Source organism: Hibiscus syriacus, unplaced genomic scaffold (assembly GCF_006381635.1).
Source record: "Hibiscus syriacus cultivar Baekdansim isolate YM2019G1 unplaced genomic scaffold, ASM638163v2 tig00110197_pilon, whole genome shotgun sequence".
Lineage (NCBI taxonomy): Eukaryota > Viridiplantae > Streptophyta > Magnoliopsida > Malvales > Malvaceae > Hibiscus > Hibiscus syriacus.
In genome coordinates this window covers 15,112-30,101 of record NW_024062622.1, presented here as the reverse complement: position 1 = coordinate 30,101, position 14,990 = coordinate 15,112, and the positions used below count along the sequence as shown (strand labels likewise).

General features: G+C 36.4%; 1 protein-coding gene across 1 annotated transcript; it reads left to right on the top strand.

The window, feature by feature from the left end:
- The first annotated feature begins 785 nt into the window (after window positions 1–785).
- On the top strand, window positions 786–13,931 carry LOC120218339 (methionine aminopeptidase 2-2-like). Its single transcript, XM_039215308.1, has 5 exons — window positions 786–945; window positions 1,064–1,218; window positions 13,388–13,446; window positions 13,540–13,641; window positions 13,718–13,931. The coding sequence occupies exons 1-5, from the start codon at window positions 845–847 to the stop codon at window positions 13,772–13,774; spliced, it is 474 nt and encodes a 157-aa protein (XP_039071239.1). The 5' UTR covers window positions 786–844; the 3' UTR covers window positions 13,775–13,931.
- Window positions 13,932–14,990: the final 1,059 nt, after the last annotated feature.

The following is a 14,990-nucleotide window of genomic DNA, read 5'->3' as shown; positions in this document are numbered from 1 at the left end:
GTAAAATTTATTTTCCTTTCGCCGTAAGTAAGAATTGTTTAAAAAAATTAACGTGCTTTCAATTACGCGATCCTTTTAAGAATCCCTTGACATAATATAAGAAATAAAACTTAGATTTTAAATAATATTGATCGTTGAAGATTCGATTAATTATTCAATATATAATATATAAAAAATTCTGTAAAAAAAATTGAGAATTTTCAACGATATCTGAGTTCAAATATTTCTATTTTACACTTGAAACATTATTTTCAAAATTATATATATATATTAATTAAAAATCAAATTATATATATATACATCCTTGAAGATTCTGAACGTAATTATTCGAATTAAACAATTTATAAATGGCGTGACCGATTAAATAGGTGATTGGTTAAAAACGATACCGGAAATGTTATCGTTTGTATGTAAAATGGGTTAAAAAATATTGACTTTAATAATTTAGATTAATTATTAGAAACATTATCAACAGTAAATAAGATAACATGTTATACCTAAAATATTATAAGAGTTTAAGTTGATGGGCCTTAGAAATTCATCGATAAAAAATAAATTAATTATTTTGTTATTAATATTATCAACATATTAGATTATGCCTAAAATACTACTAAAATTTAAACTGATAAACCTTAAAAATTCATCGATAACAAAATAAGTTAATTACTTATTTTATTATAAATATTATTAACATTATTCTGCCTTTCCTTAAATATTTCCTATAAAAAAATAAAAAATCAATAAATCTTGGAGCCGCCAAGTCAAAGTAGGATATAAGGTTGAAAACCTTTATGGTGGTGTTTGAATTTTGATTAAGAAAGACGAGGATCAAATAAAGAAGAAAATGGTGAGAAGAGAAATAGAACTACTAAGCGAAGAGGAAAGGAAAGCACTTAGAGGCAGCAAATTTGCTCCTCTCCCTCCTCCTTCCCTTTCGAAACCCAGGTCAAGGTTAAGGTTAGGGTTAGGGTTAGGGTTTGGGTTTTTTTAACTTTCGTTGTTTCTAATTTTAAATTTGGTTAAAAAATCTTCTTTTCTTTCTGAGTTGTAATTAGAATTGCAGATTGGCTCATCCAGGAGGACCTTTAACAACTAATAAAGCTGCTGCTTTGGCTAAATTCCTCGAAAGGAAGCTCCAAGATCCCAACGGCTTTAATACAATCAATCCCGAACTTCTTGAATCGGCTGTCAATAGCGCTAAAGCTACCGTCGTTCAAAGTACCTTTTCTTATGGCTTTTACCTTTCTACTTTTAATCTCGACTTGAGGTTTTTTTTACATGATTTTTTTTTGAATATTTGCTGAAATTTGCATGAAAGATTTGACCTTGGTTTTTTTAGATTGTTCGTCAGCTGTTTTCAAAGGCGTTTTTTTAGATTGTGGTTGTAATTGTTGGTTTTTATTTTGCTATGTTATCTTTCATAGTGCGGTTTTCTTTAGAAATAGGTTTGTCTTCGGGGTTTCTTGTTTGAAGATGGAAGATTTTTAGGTGATATGGTTTTTGTAATGGTGTATATTCCCTTTTGAGGGTTCGGTGTTATCACATGTACTTGGTATTCTATTTAATAAAATATGAGGCACTCTTTTCTTCCTTCCAATGTGGAAGAATACGAAGGGAGTTTTTAATGAGACCTCCAATTTCTATCAAAAAACAATTATTTATGAGCTGAAATTTGACCTGGTTTTGGCTTATTTAAGTGCTAAATGGACTTATATATGGTTTTAATTATGTTTATTTAGCAATGTGAATGGGAAGAAGAAGCTGTTGGATTGGTTGATTTGAGAAAAGAATAGAAGAGAGTACAAAATGGGAATGCTTGAGGTCATGGGCCACACAATCACAATTTTTTAACTTTTATACGGAAATTCAGATGCTGTTTATACATATGAAGTGGAAGTCTATATTACTCGAACTTGTGATGAACCTTGGATTCGGGTATATGTTCAATATGAGTATACTCAAAATTTACCGGGTTTTTCCTTACTCTCGAGGATCATAACCTTATAATCATGTCCGAATATGGGTATATTAGAATAAAAAAAATAGAAGTCCAGTAACATAGATGGCAACTTAGCAGGTTACCTCACAAGTTAATCTTTAGGATGTGCTTTAGAATGTGCAGTTTTTCTTAGTTCTTTAAACATATTTAGAGGATCATATCCCTGTAGACACCCATTTCGTCTCATTTTTTTGTATATACATATATATAATATAGTTTTGAAAACATATTTGAAACATCTATATATTTTATAGTTTTTAAAACACTTTGAAAATATATATATAGTTTTTAAAACGTTTTTAAGAAAATATATTATACGGTTTTAAAAAAACATTTTTAAAATAAATAATTTTTTAAAAAAGAAACATTTTGAAAACATATATTATATAGTTTTGAAATCATTTTAAAAAACTTATAATATATAGTTTAAAAAAAAAACATTTTGAAAACTATATAATTTTGAAAACGTTTTTAAAATATATATAATATATAATTTTAAAATACTTTTGAAAATATATATTATATAGTTTGTAGAAAATATTTCATATTATTATTATTATCGTTGTTGTTTATTTTTATTTATTTATTTTTATTAATTTTATTTTCATTTTAATTGTCCAGGTCTATTTTGGGGTCCAAGTGAGCCAAGTCGGGCCTGAGCCAGCCCAGTTTCTGAGCTAGGGTTTCTCAACTTAGTCCCAGCGCCGCATGGCTTATAGCCGTTAGATCGAGCAGTGATCAACGGCTCAGATCGCGTGATTGCTAGGGTTCTGAAGCCCTAAAAGCTTCATCAATGCGCAGCCAGATCTGGACCGTTGGATCTGACCCAATCCAACGGTCGAGATCAAGGGTTCCAGAAGATCTAAAGTCACCGGCCAGCCGAGGATTCCGGCCACGTGCAGCACCAAATCGGAGCTACTCGGACTGAACCATCCGAGATCACCGAGAACGACCCCGGAATATCCGGGATCGACCCCAAAATAGTCGGAAACGGACCCCCATCGGGGCCTATAAATACGACGGAGATAACCCCGAGAACAGGGGGATAAAAAAGCCATAGCCACAATAAACCAAGAAGGAACCAGAAGAAACACAATACCCACGACGAACATCACAACACCACAACATCAATACAGCATCAACAATACAAAACACACGAAAACAGAACCAAACAGACATCAGTAAGCAAACCACAATAGAAGCAGTAACAACCAAAAGCCAAGCAAAATAAGGAGCAAGCACCGGGAAGACGAAAAGCCTCGTCGGGAAGAAGGTAAACTCGAGGGTTTTTTTTTTTTTAGATCTACTCCGATCGGTGAAATTATTGGGGGTATAGGCTTCGGGTTAGTGTTCGCTACGTGGAGGGGATCATTTTGGTAGGCTTGGATTTATTTCGGCCACCGCTAGCGGTGGCCGGCGTGGTGGCCGGCGCAGCGGAGGTGGCAGCCGGACAACCCCAGGCGAGGGAGCCTCAGAGAGATCGTTGTCTCTCAAATTATGAGAGATGAGTGAAATGAAAATGAGAGAAAATTAGGGGTTTTAAGCCTTTTATATACGAAGGACCAGAGTGCAATTACAGGATTGTCAAATCCTTTCCGCCGTCCCTGATACTTTGAGTCGCAATTCATTTTGGTCACTACCTGTAAAGTTGCCTCCGAATTTCCAATTTAATCAATTTGGTCCATGCTTATATTTTTATATTTCGTGAATTGGCACCTAACTTTTCTTTTCTCTTTTGCAGTTCATTTTAATACCAATCTAGTCCATTAATTTCAATTTGTCTCAATTTGATCCTCTAAGTCGATACCTTATTTTATTCTTTTTTATGTTTTTTTTGATTTATCTAACACTTGTCTATTATTATATTTTCTAACATTTTGACCTTTTTTAGAAGAACTCCAACCAATCAAAGGTAAGTAATGTGAATCGAGTTTTTAAATTTAAATTTAAATTTTAAATTTTCGCAACTAAGACAACCGACAAATTAATTGGTACCGAAAGGGCGGTTCAAGGGTGCTAACCCTTCCTTGACCGTAATCGACTCCCGAACCCGACACGTTTCTGGTACAACGCAGATCAGGTAAGATGGTGTCCGACCCACCTAAATTCATTTTAAAATGGTCGGTGGCGACTCCCAACCCAATCACTCAAGTCAAAGCCCAATTCCGGGGCCCAACCCGAAAGACGGTTGCGACAGCTTGGCGACTCCGCTGGGGACCGGTAAGTGAGTCAGGCCAGAATTAATTTTCGGTTGTCTTTTTATGCGAAGATTTTAAATTTAAATTTATTTATTCGATTCCAATTATTTACCTTTGATTATTTTCCAAGTAAATAGTTGTACTAACATTTTTTCAATGATTTCAGATTTTCGAAAAGTTTCATCTCAGGCTCTATACCTGAGCTCCGAACCCTTTTAAGTGGGGGTGAAAGCGACGCCTTCGTGTGAATTTATTCACCGTGCGGGCCTAGCAAGTAGCCTTCGGGATTCATATACCTTATGTCTTCGTGTGAATTTATTCTCCGTATGGGCATAAGGGAATGTGTCCCCTCGAGTTTAACTTAGTCCACACAAGCCTGTGATGGGTTTAGGACTAAGGGTCTGGTAAGCCCAAGGGGGCACCGGCAAGGAGAACTCGAGTACCGTTTTTAGAACCTAAACCGAGAGAGTACAGGGAAGTAGAGCCCGCCCCAAAACCTCATTCCGAACCCTAGGATGCTTTGTTTCCTGCTTTATTTTCTGTTCAAAGCATGCGAACTAGACAAATATGCGGTTAGGATTTGTTTAAAATTAGCCTGCGGAATAGAAATCATGTCTGGGTAGGAATTAAAGCATGAGGGGTAGATATCATGTGGGGTAGGATTTGTTTTTTATTTTTATTACTGTTTTGATTTACCTCACTAACTCTTTTATTTTTGTCTTCTTTTATTATGTTTTTATCATTCGCATCATTTAAAACGGGGTGTTGATCCACCAAAAATGTGTTTGTTAAACGTAAATAATCTGCATTAATGGACAAAGGGGTTGTAATACAAGAGATAAGAATGCATGGGTCCGGCTATGGTCCGAAAAGGGCTCAGAAATAAAATGAGGACAATTTGCAAGACAACTATGTGTCACATTCATGGTGCCCGCAATCAAGTACATCAAAAGTTAACTTTTCAAAAATGGGTTGACAAAGGTGGCAGGGGCAAGACGAGAAAAAGGTTACTGACCTCGAGAGTCCATTCAAAGACAACAAGAACAAGATGGCAAGTCACTGTCGACAAATTCAAGAAACAAGCAAATGAACTTCGAATAATCCCTTTGATGGAGGATTTCAATGGAATTTCCAATTCAGCAAAGGATGAAAGCCAAAGATGAAGTCATTCGACACTTTTTGGGAACCAATACAAAAAAAAACTCAACATTTTCACGGTTCATCCAGAGAGGTCGGAGCGGTTCAACAGGTTATTCAACCCGGTAAAAGACGAAGGCAAATGACTAGTCAACCGGTTCCGGGCCTAGAGGATTTAGTCCGGATGTACCTTTAAATATGTTTATTTTCTCTTAAAAGATAAAACATTTTTGTCCCAATAAAGGTTATTTACAATAACATACATGTTTTTGGATCAATGCCTCGAACATTTCATGGATTTATGCATTTTGCATATACATTTCATTTTTTAAGTATTTTCATAAACATGAAATCTCTTCATGGAGAATTCGATGAAGTGGTTTTAACCACATGACACCACATGGAAGCAAGATTGTAACATCATAAAAAAACTATCACAACGAATGAGCCCAATCAACTGGTTGTACGACTAAACCTGCCAAGATGATCTGAGAAAAAAGTCCACATATCCTAAGGGCTACAATGTTGAAGCTATTTGTAGTTGCCACATAGGATGCTCCAAACATTCCTCTGAGAACTATAAGGCGCTGAAACGCAAGATCCAAAACCTGATGGATTCAGGGGCATTGACAGCTGAAGAAGGGGACATGGCATATACCATTTGCACTTAGAGGATTGTTTTGTTTGAACACGTCACTGATATTTCATGTTTTCTTAATCTTTTAAACGATTGAATTTATGCTACTTTCTAAGGTGGAGCAATTGAACAAATTTTAATCTTTAGTTCTTCGAATATTAAATGAATTAAGGATTCTTTTAACTCTTCAAGAATTATAGATTTTTGACATATGACAAGATTAGACCTTTCTTATTATGTCTCAAACCCCAAAATGAAATACCTTGATCATTACCAAAAAGACCAAATTTTGACATAACTTCCCTTTGAAATTCTTGAACATTGTCTTTATCTTTTGATACACCCATACCTTTCTTTGAGTCAAATAAAGTCACCATTAGACTCAAAATTGACATTTTAATACCCAAGGCATTGAGTTGTTCATTTGAACATGAGCATTCTTCTAAGACACAATTTGGGGCATCTCGCCGGGAGCCTGAACATTGAGATATGTTGGGAGCAAGGAGCAAAAAAACAATTCATTCGAAATAATTCTATCACGCATTAACTACACTGTTTTCATGTGAATGAAATTAATCCTGAAAATCTATCCCCCTGGGGATACCTCTTCTGTGAGGACTTCCATGTATGAAATGATGAACGACTTTCTTTCTTTATCCCTTTACAACAAGAGAAAATATATATCCCTTGTGTCCCCTTTTGAGCCTGTAGTATTTTTCTTCTGATTCAACCCTAACCAAGGATCACCCTCCACATTGGGGGGCAAGGTGGAAGAAATCTGCTCACATGAGTGAAGACATCAATCAAAAGGAGACACCAAAAGGTGGACCAAATGGCAAGTGCGAAGATCCAATCAAGAACAAAAAAAGAAAAGAAGCAAAAAAGCAAAAAAAAAAAACAAAGAAAAAGAGAAACAAGAACAAAAGAAAAAAAGAGCAAAAATCAAAAAGAAAAAGGGACAAAAAGCACATGCAAAGATTCCCTAAAGACAAATGGCACATCAAGCTTCAAACTATGAGATTGATCAAGCACAATCATTCCCGAATCTCGGAATCACTTCACTCGAAGATCATGAAACATCCAGAGAAAATCCAGAGAAACACATATGAGCAGATCCAAATTGAGCAAGACAGGATTGAAGGCATCAGAATGAATTGATCCTTGGTTCAACACCCTGAAACACTTGTTTGGGCCTATTTATCCTTTTCTTTCATAACCATGAGCCTTGGCCTACATTACGTGACTTAAAAGTCCCTTCTAATCATACATGGATTTCTAAACAGAAGATACTATCTTCAGATTTCATCCCGCCCATCAGGATTAATCTTTGTTTGCAAAAAAACAATGTAATTAATGCATGGTAGAAAAAATAGCAAAGGGGGGTTCAAGACGTAAATCCTGAATAACGTCTTGAAACCAAAGGAGGGTTCGAGTTGAAAACCTGAAAAGGCGGCTCGAATATAAAAATTGTGCAACTGAGGCGATCACGTAAATTCCTTGATAAGGCATCGCACAATCCGAGTGTGACAACAAAGGTTGGGAGTCAGGGAACACTTCCAGCAGAGGAGCATGCAAGCTACCCCATCAATCTTTTGAGCATCCAATGTCAAACCTTTGAGCATCAAATGTCAAACCTTTGAGCATCAAATGTCAAACCTTTGAGTATCAAATGCCAAACCTTTGACCAAACACAATAACCTGAGACTTTTTATCCTTTCCTTACTTGACTATCTCCCAAAGATAGCTTGGATCTTGGCAGTTGTCAAATAGCTATAATTTATTGAAGGATTAACATTGAAATTAATTCTTTGATATCCGATGAACTCTAGTTTTATGATTCGTCTCAATTGTAAAACCGTGATAGGGGCAATATTTTTAAAACTTGAGATTAAACATTTTTTGAAACTCTTTTAATTGATATTTTCATGACTTTGAAAATAAAAGAGAAACATTTTTTTTTTCAAACAAGACAGTCTCTCTAGAGTGGATCTTGGTAAATGACATGTGACTCTTAGACACAAAACTCATGCTCAGAATCAATGCTGAAGTATGAAATGAGGAACATTTGGGGCATCTTTGAAGATTCAACATCAAATATTAGGGTATTTTTGGATATTGAGGCATCTTTGGGGATTCAACATCCTAATGCGAATTATCGGACCTTTTTCAGGAGATAAAATATAACCAATTCATGTTACATGCATCTTATGCATACATTTTAGAGCGTCATATCTATCATTTTCTTTCCACGTACATAATTTTTTACAGCTTTAGAGTCAAGTTCGACTTCAAGACGAAGGATACTCGATTCAAAAGCACCTTTACAGATTGATGTCGGTTGCTTAGCTCAGCAGCAAGAAGCTACACTTCAACCAACTCGACAGATGGAAAGATCGACATTCATTTTCAGATTCGACATTTCCAATATAAATTTTATCTCGCTTGAGACAGTCTCATTTAATGCAGATGATTATCTCACTTGAGATTGCTTTTTTAAAACAGACTTTGTCTCACTTGGGACTGTTTTACTCGAAAGAAGATTTATTTCACTCATGATTGTTTTTCTTAAAATAATATTTGTCTCGCTTGAGACCGTTTTCACTAGAAGAGTTTTTTCTCTCTTGAGACAGTTTCCCTTGAAACAAATTTTGTCTCTCTTGAGACAGTTTCTCTTGAAACAAATTTTTTTCTCTCTTGAGACAGTTTCCCTTGAAACAAATTTTGTCTCTCTTGAGACAGTTTCTCTTGAAACAATTTTCGTCTATCTTGAGACAGTTTCCCTTGAAATAAATTTTGTCTCTCTTGAGACAGTTTCCCTTGAAACAAAATATTTGAATATGTTTTCTTTGAAACAAATTCCGTCTCCCTTGAGACAGTTTCTTTTGGAACTAAGTTTTGTCTCTCTTGAGACAGTTTCTCTTGAAACAATTTTCGTCTATCTTGAGACAGTTTCCCTTGAAACAAAACCTTTGAATTTATTTCCCCTAAAACAAATTTTGTCGCCCTTGAGATAGTTACTCTTGAAACACAAAATCTTCAAATTTATTTCCCTTAAAACATAATTTTGTTTCCCTTGAGACCATTTCTCATGAAACAACAGATATCTTTGAGATCGTTTCCCTTGAAACGAATTCTATCTCTTTCAAGACAACTTCTTTTGAAGCATCATCTGAACTGTTACACTCAGCTCAGGCACATACTTGAGATGGTCGAGAAGCATTTCTCAAATCAAAAATAGAATGTGCACATCAGATTTGAACATTTGAAGAATTCGAGATCAAGGATCAGAACTTGAAGATTCCAGAACTAAGATTCCAGAAAAGTAACCGGAGATCGAGATTTCTCTCCTGAGCCCAAAAATAACATATGTTGCATATGCATTTTTAGGCATACCTAAGAGCATTGCATCCATCTCATCACATATATGCATAACTTTTTCAGGTTTTAGCTAGAGTCAATTTCAACTTCGCAGCGAAGGATATTGCACTCAAAGCGACACAATTTGCTCGAGAGTGGATTTCAACTTCACGACGAAGGATATCTAGCTCGAAGCTAAACTTCACAATAAAGGGGTCTCCACGGTTTCAACTTCACGGCGAAGGGAATTGTGTCCACCCGCAACATACAATACTTGGATTTCAACTTCACGACGAAGGATATTCAAGTCAAGGCTCAACTTCACAACGAAGGGGCCATCCGCGATTTCAACTCCACGACGGAGGATATCGTGGCACTCGAGACAACACAAGTTCAACTTCACAACGAAGGGACGGCTGGTTGTCAACAAACAACTTCTCAATTTCAGAGCCAATTTCAACTTCACAATGAAGGATATGGACTCCAGACAACGCAAGTTCAACTTCACGACGAAGGGACCGCTGGTTGTCAATAAACAATTTTCCCAATTTCAGAGCCAATTTCAACTTCACAGCGAAGGATATTGGACTCCAGACAACGCAAGTTCAACTTCACGACGAAGGGACCGCTGGTTGTCAACAACAACTTCCCAATCTCAGAGCCAATTTCAACTTCACAACGAAGGATATTGGACTCCAGACAATGCAAGTTCAACTTCACGACGAAGGGACCGCTGCTTGTCAACAACAACTTTCCAATCTCAGAGCCAATTTCAACTTCACAACGAAGGATATTGGACTCCAGACAACGCAAGTTCAACTTCACGACGAAGGGACCGCTGCTTGTCAATAAAATTTCATTCAGAGCCAATTTCAACTTCACAGCGAAGGATATTGGACTCCAGACAATGCAAGTTCAACTTCACGACGAAGGGACCGCTGTTTGTCAACAACAACTTCCCAATCCCAGAACCAATTTCAACTTCACAACGAAAGATATTGGACTCCAGACAACGCAAGTTCAACTTCACGACGAAGGGACCGCTGCTTGTCAACAAAATTTCATTCAGATTCAATTTCAACTTCACAACGAAGGATATTGGACTCGAGACAACACAAGTTCAACTTCACAACGAAGGGACGGCTGGTTGTCAACAAACAATTTCCCGGTTCCAGAGCCAATTTCAACTTCACGACGGAGGATATTGGACTTGGAACAATGCTACTTACTTGGATTTCAACTTCACGACGAAGGATATCCAACTCAAAGAAAGATTATCTGCCATCAAAATTGTCGAGTTCGACTCCATTCAGCTCGATGATACTTCAATCACACTACTGTTCGGCTGCAATCAAGGTTTTCAAGTCGAGAAGAAGACCTGGGTTAACCGTGTCTTAGTGACAAGAAACTGCTTTCCGACAGCATAGCTTAAATCGAGAAAAGCTATCTGTCAACGAATACCTTTCGAGTTCGATGTCATTCAGCTCAAAGGTCTATCAACCATATGGTGGAGTCAAAGAACTACTTTCTAGTCGAATTTTTAACCAAAGTCTTTAAATCGAGAAGAAGACCGAAGTTAATTGCAATTTGGCAACGAGAAGCCACATTCCAATTCCGAACTACGACTTTTTCATTTCGAGATGGACTCGACTTCGCTACGAATGAGCCATTCATAACCCCATTCGATAGGGAGTTGTTCTATTCAATCTTCAACTCCACCGGACGAAAATTTGTGTCTTTTTGTCTTTGTCCTATTTTTCGTTCCACGAATTCATTCCACGAAAAAGGACAAAGAGGGGCAGCTGTAGACACCCATTTTCGTCTCATTTTTTTGTATATACATATATATATAATATAGTTTTGAAAACATATTTGAAACATCTATATATTATATAGTTTTTAAAACACTTTGAAAATAAATATAATATATAGTTTTTAAAACGTTTTTAAGAAAATATATTATACGGTTTTAAAAAACATTTTTAAAATAAATATAATTTTTTAAAAAAGAAACATTTTGAAAACATATATTATAGTTTTGAAATCATTTTAAAAAACTTATAATATATAGTTTAAAAAAAAACATTTTGAAAACTATATAATTTGAAAACGTTTTTAAAATATATATAATATATAATTTTAAAATACTTTTGAAATATATATTATATAGTTTGTAGAAAATATTCATATTATTATTATTATCGTTGTTGTTTATTTTATTTATTTATTTTTATTAATTTTATTTTCATTTTAATTGTCCAGGTCTATTTTGGGGTCCAAGTGAGCCAAGTCGGGCCTGAGCCAGCCCAGTTTCTGAGCTAGGGTTTCTCAACTTAGTCCCAGCGCCGCATGGCTTATAGCCGTTAGATCGAGCAGTGATCAACGGCTCAGATCGCGTGATTGCTAGGGTTCTGAAGCCCTAAAAGCTTCATCAAATGCGCAGCCAGATCTGGACCGTTGGATCTGACCCAATCCAACGGTCGAGATCAAGGGTTCCAGAAGATCTAAAGTCACCGGCCAGCCGAGGATTCCGGCCACGTGCAGCACCAAAATCGGAGCTACTCGGACTGAACCATCCGAGATCACCGAGAACGACCCCGGAATATCCGGGATCGACCCCAAAATAGTCGGAAACGGACCCCCATCGGGGCCTATAAATACGACGGAGATAACCCCGAGAACAGGGGGATAAAAAGCCATAGCCACAATAAACCAAGAAGGAACCAGAAGAAACACAATACCCACGACGAACATCACAACACCACAACATCAATACAGCATCAACAATACAAAACACACGAAAACAGAACCAAACAGACATCAGTAAGCAAACCACAATAGAAGCAGTAACAACCAAAAGCCAAGCAAAATAAGGAGCAAGCACCGGGAAGACGAAAAGCCTCGTCGGGAAGAAGGTAAACTCGAGGGTTTTTTTTTTTTTTTTAGATCTACTCCGATCGGTGAAATTATTGGGGGTATAGGCTTCGGGTTAGTGTTCGCTACGTGGAGGGGATCATTTTGGTAGGCTTGGATTTATTTCGGCCACCGCTAGCGGTGGCCGGCGTGGTGGCCGGCGCAGCGGAGGTGGCAGCCGGACAACCCCAGGCGAGGGAGCCTCAGAGAGATCGTTGTCTCTCAAAATTATGAGAGATGAGTGAAATGAAAATGAGAGAAAATTAGGGGTTTTAAGCCTTTTATATACGAAGGACCAGAGTGCAATTACAGGATTGTCAAATCCTTTCCGCCGTCCCTGATACTTTGAGTCGCAATTCATTTGGTCACTACCTGTAAAGTTGCCTCCGAATTTCCAATTTAATCAATTTGGTCCATGCTTATATTTTTATATTTCGTGAATTGGCACCTAACTTTTTCTTTTCTCTTTTGCAGTTCATTTTAATACCAATCTAGTCCATTAATTTCAATTTGTCTCAATTTGATCCTCTAAGTCGATACCTTATTTTATTCTTTTTTTATGTTTTTTTTTGATTTATCTAACACTTGTCTATTATTATATTTTCTAACATTTTTGACCTTTTTTAGAAGAACTCCAACCAATCAAAGGTAAGTAATGTGAATCGAGTTTTTAAATTTAAATTTAAATTTTAAATTTTCGCAACTAAGACAACCGACAAATTAATTGGTACCGAAAGGGCGGTTCAAGGGTGCTAACCCTTCCTTGACCGTAATCGACTCCCGAACCCGACACGTTTCTGGTACAACGCAGATCAGGTAAGATGGTGTCCGACCCACCTAAATTCATTTTAAAATGGTCGGTGGCGACTCCCAACCCAATCACTCAAGTCAAGCCCAATTCCGGGGCCCAACCCGAAAGACGGTTGCGACAATCCCTATACTTGTGTCTGTTATTTGTCGGGCAAATGCATAAAACATGGGTATTTTAGGAAAATAAAGAGCCTAGAAACATAGATTCTTATAAGTTCATCATTAGGTTGTTCTAGTTGTTTCTATATGGGTTGTAAGATCTGCTTTAGAATGCACACTTTCAGTTAGTAATTCCTTTTTCTTCTTTCTGATTTCCATTTTTCTTTTTATGTGAAGGTGGGGCTTCGAGTTCAAGGTCTAGGGTTCGACATGTAGATTCCTTTGGTGACTCTGAGGTACTTCGATTCTGCCTTTTCCTAATTGTTACATGCAAAAATCTCTAGTTGATTTTTGCTTCTCACTTCGTTATAAGTCTATCGATTTCACAGGACACTCCGGAAGAAGCTAAGTCAGAAATTCCGGAACCAAAACAGAAGAAAAAGAAGAAGAAAAAGAAGAAAGAGAAGAAGAAGAAGAACAAAATGAAGAAGGTTGCCTTTTTTTTTGGCTTCTCACTTCATTATCGGTCTATCGATTTCACGGGACTATATGCTTTCACTGTTTCAGGTGGCAGAGGAGATTGAATCTACATTGAAAAGACCTAAAAAGAAGGTCAAACTATGATCAAATTAATAATGCTTTAAAGACATCTTTAATCTTTTTTTAAAAAAAGTTATAGGATTTAAACACTCGGGGATCATCTAAGAAACACAACAATGGATCACTGAAGAAGCCGCAAAGGGCTGCTGGGAAGGGTTTGGTTTCTTTAGACAGTAAGCCTCCAAAAAATCCTTTGAAAATTAGAGGGTTGTTGTGCATTTTAGGACAAATCTAATTCTTGTGTTCTCACATTAGCTCATTGGTTTCATTTGACAACATTATTTAGTTAAATGCATATAGGTTTTTAATATTACAATGATAAATTTTTTGGTAAAGTATCCAACTATTACTTTTGTTTCGTTTTGGTTATTTAATTTTTTTTTTGTTTTAAAATAGAATACCAATAATTCCTTATTTATGGTTTAATGTACAACTGTGTGCACAGTTATTTATGTATTAATTCAAGATACACATAACAATGGATTGCGACTACACGTGGAAAAAAATTCTATACCAAATAATTTCAACGTACATATGTCATTTGATCCGAGTTTCTTACGTAAAGGGTAAATTATATTGGCGATCTTTGAAAATTTAAAGTACTTTCATTTTAGTCATCAGATTTTTAAATTTTACATTAGAGTAATTAAATTTTAATATTGCTTTCATTACAATTGTTATCGTAGCCGTCCATGATAATTGTTTTTTTTGGATAAATTGAATTTTATTACCCAATGAAGCAGAGTTTGCTACAATCAAATAAAGAGATCAGGGACAATCCGATCCAATAAAAGTCGAAAACCATTCCAAAAAACAATTACCGAAAAAATCGATAAAACCGAACTGAGTCAATAGATGGCGTGCTCACGCCTTAACTGAAGGATTCTTCTGCGGTAGTTTTGGATGAATAAGCCGTGCCTACGCCTTAACTGGAGACTTCTTCTGCAGTATCTCATGATGGATAAGTTGTGCCCACGCCTTAACTGAAGACTTCTTCTTCGTTAGGTCTGGATGAAAAAGTCGTGCCCACGCCTTATGTGAGCGCTTCTTCTGGTATTGCCCAAGAATTACATAGGAAAATATTAACACTATCAGACATGTTAATGTTTTTTAACCTCAGCTTAATACCTACAAATTCTTCGATGCAAATAAAAAGTTCATCGGTAGATCTTGATCTTCCTTGAAAGATTCTTCGATTACGCTCTTCCCACAAAACATAGATTCTAGCACACCAAGCAAG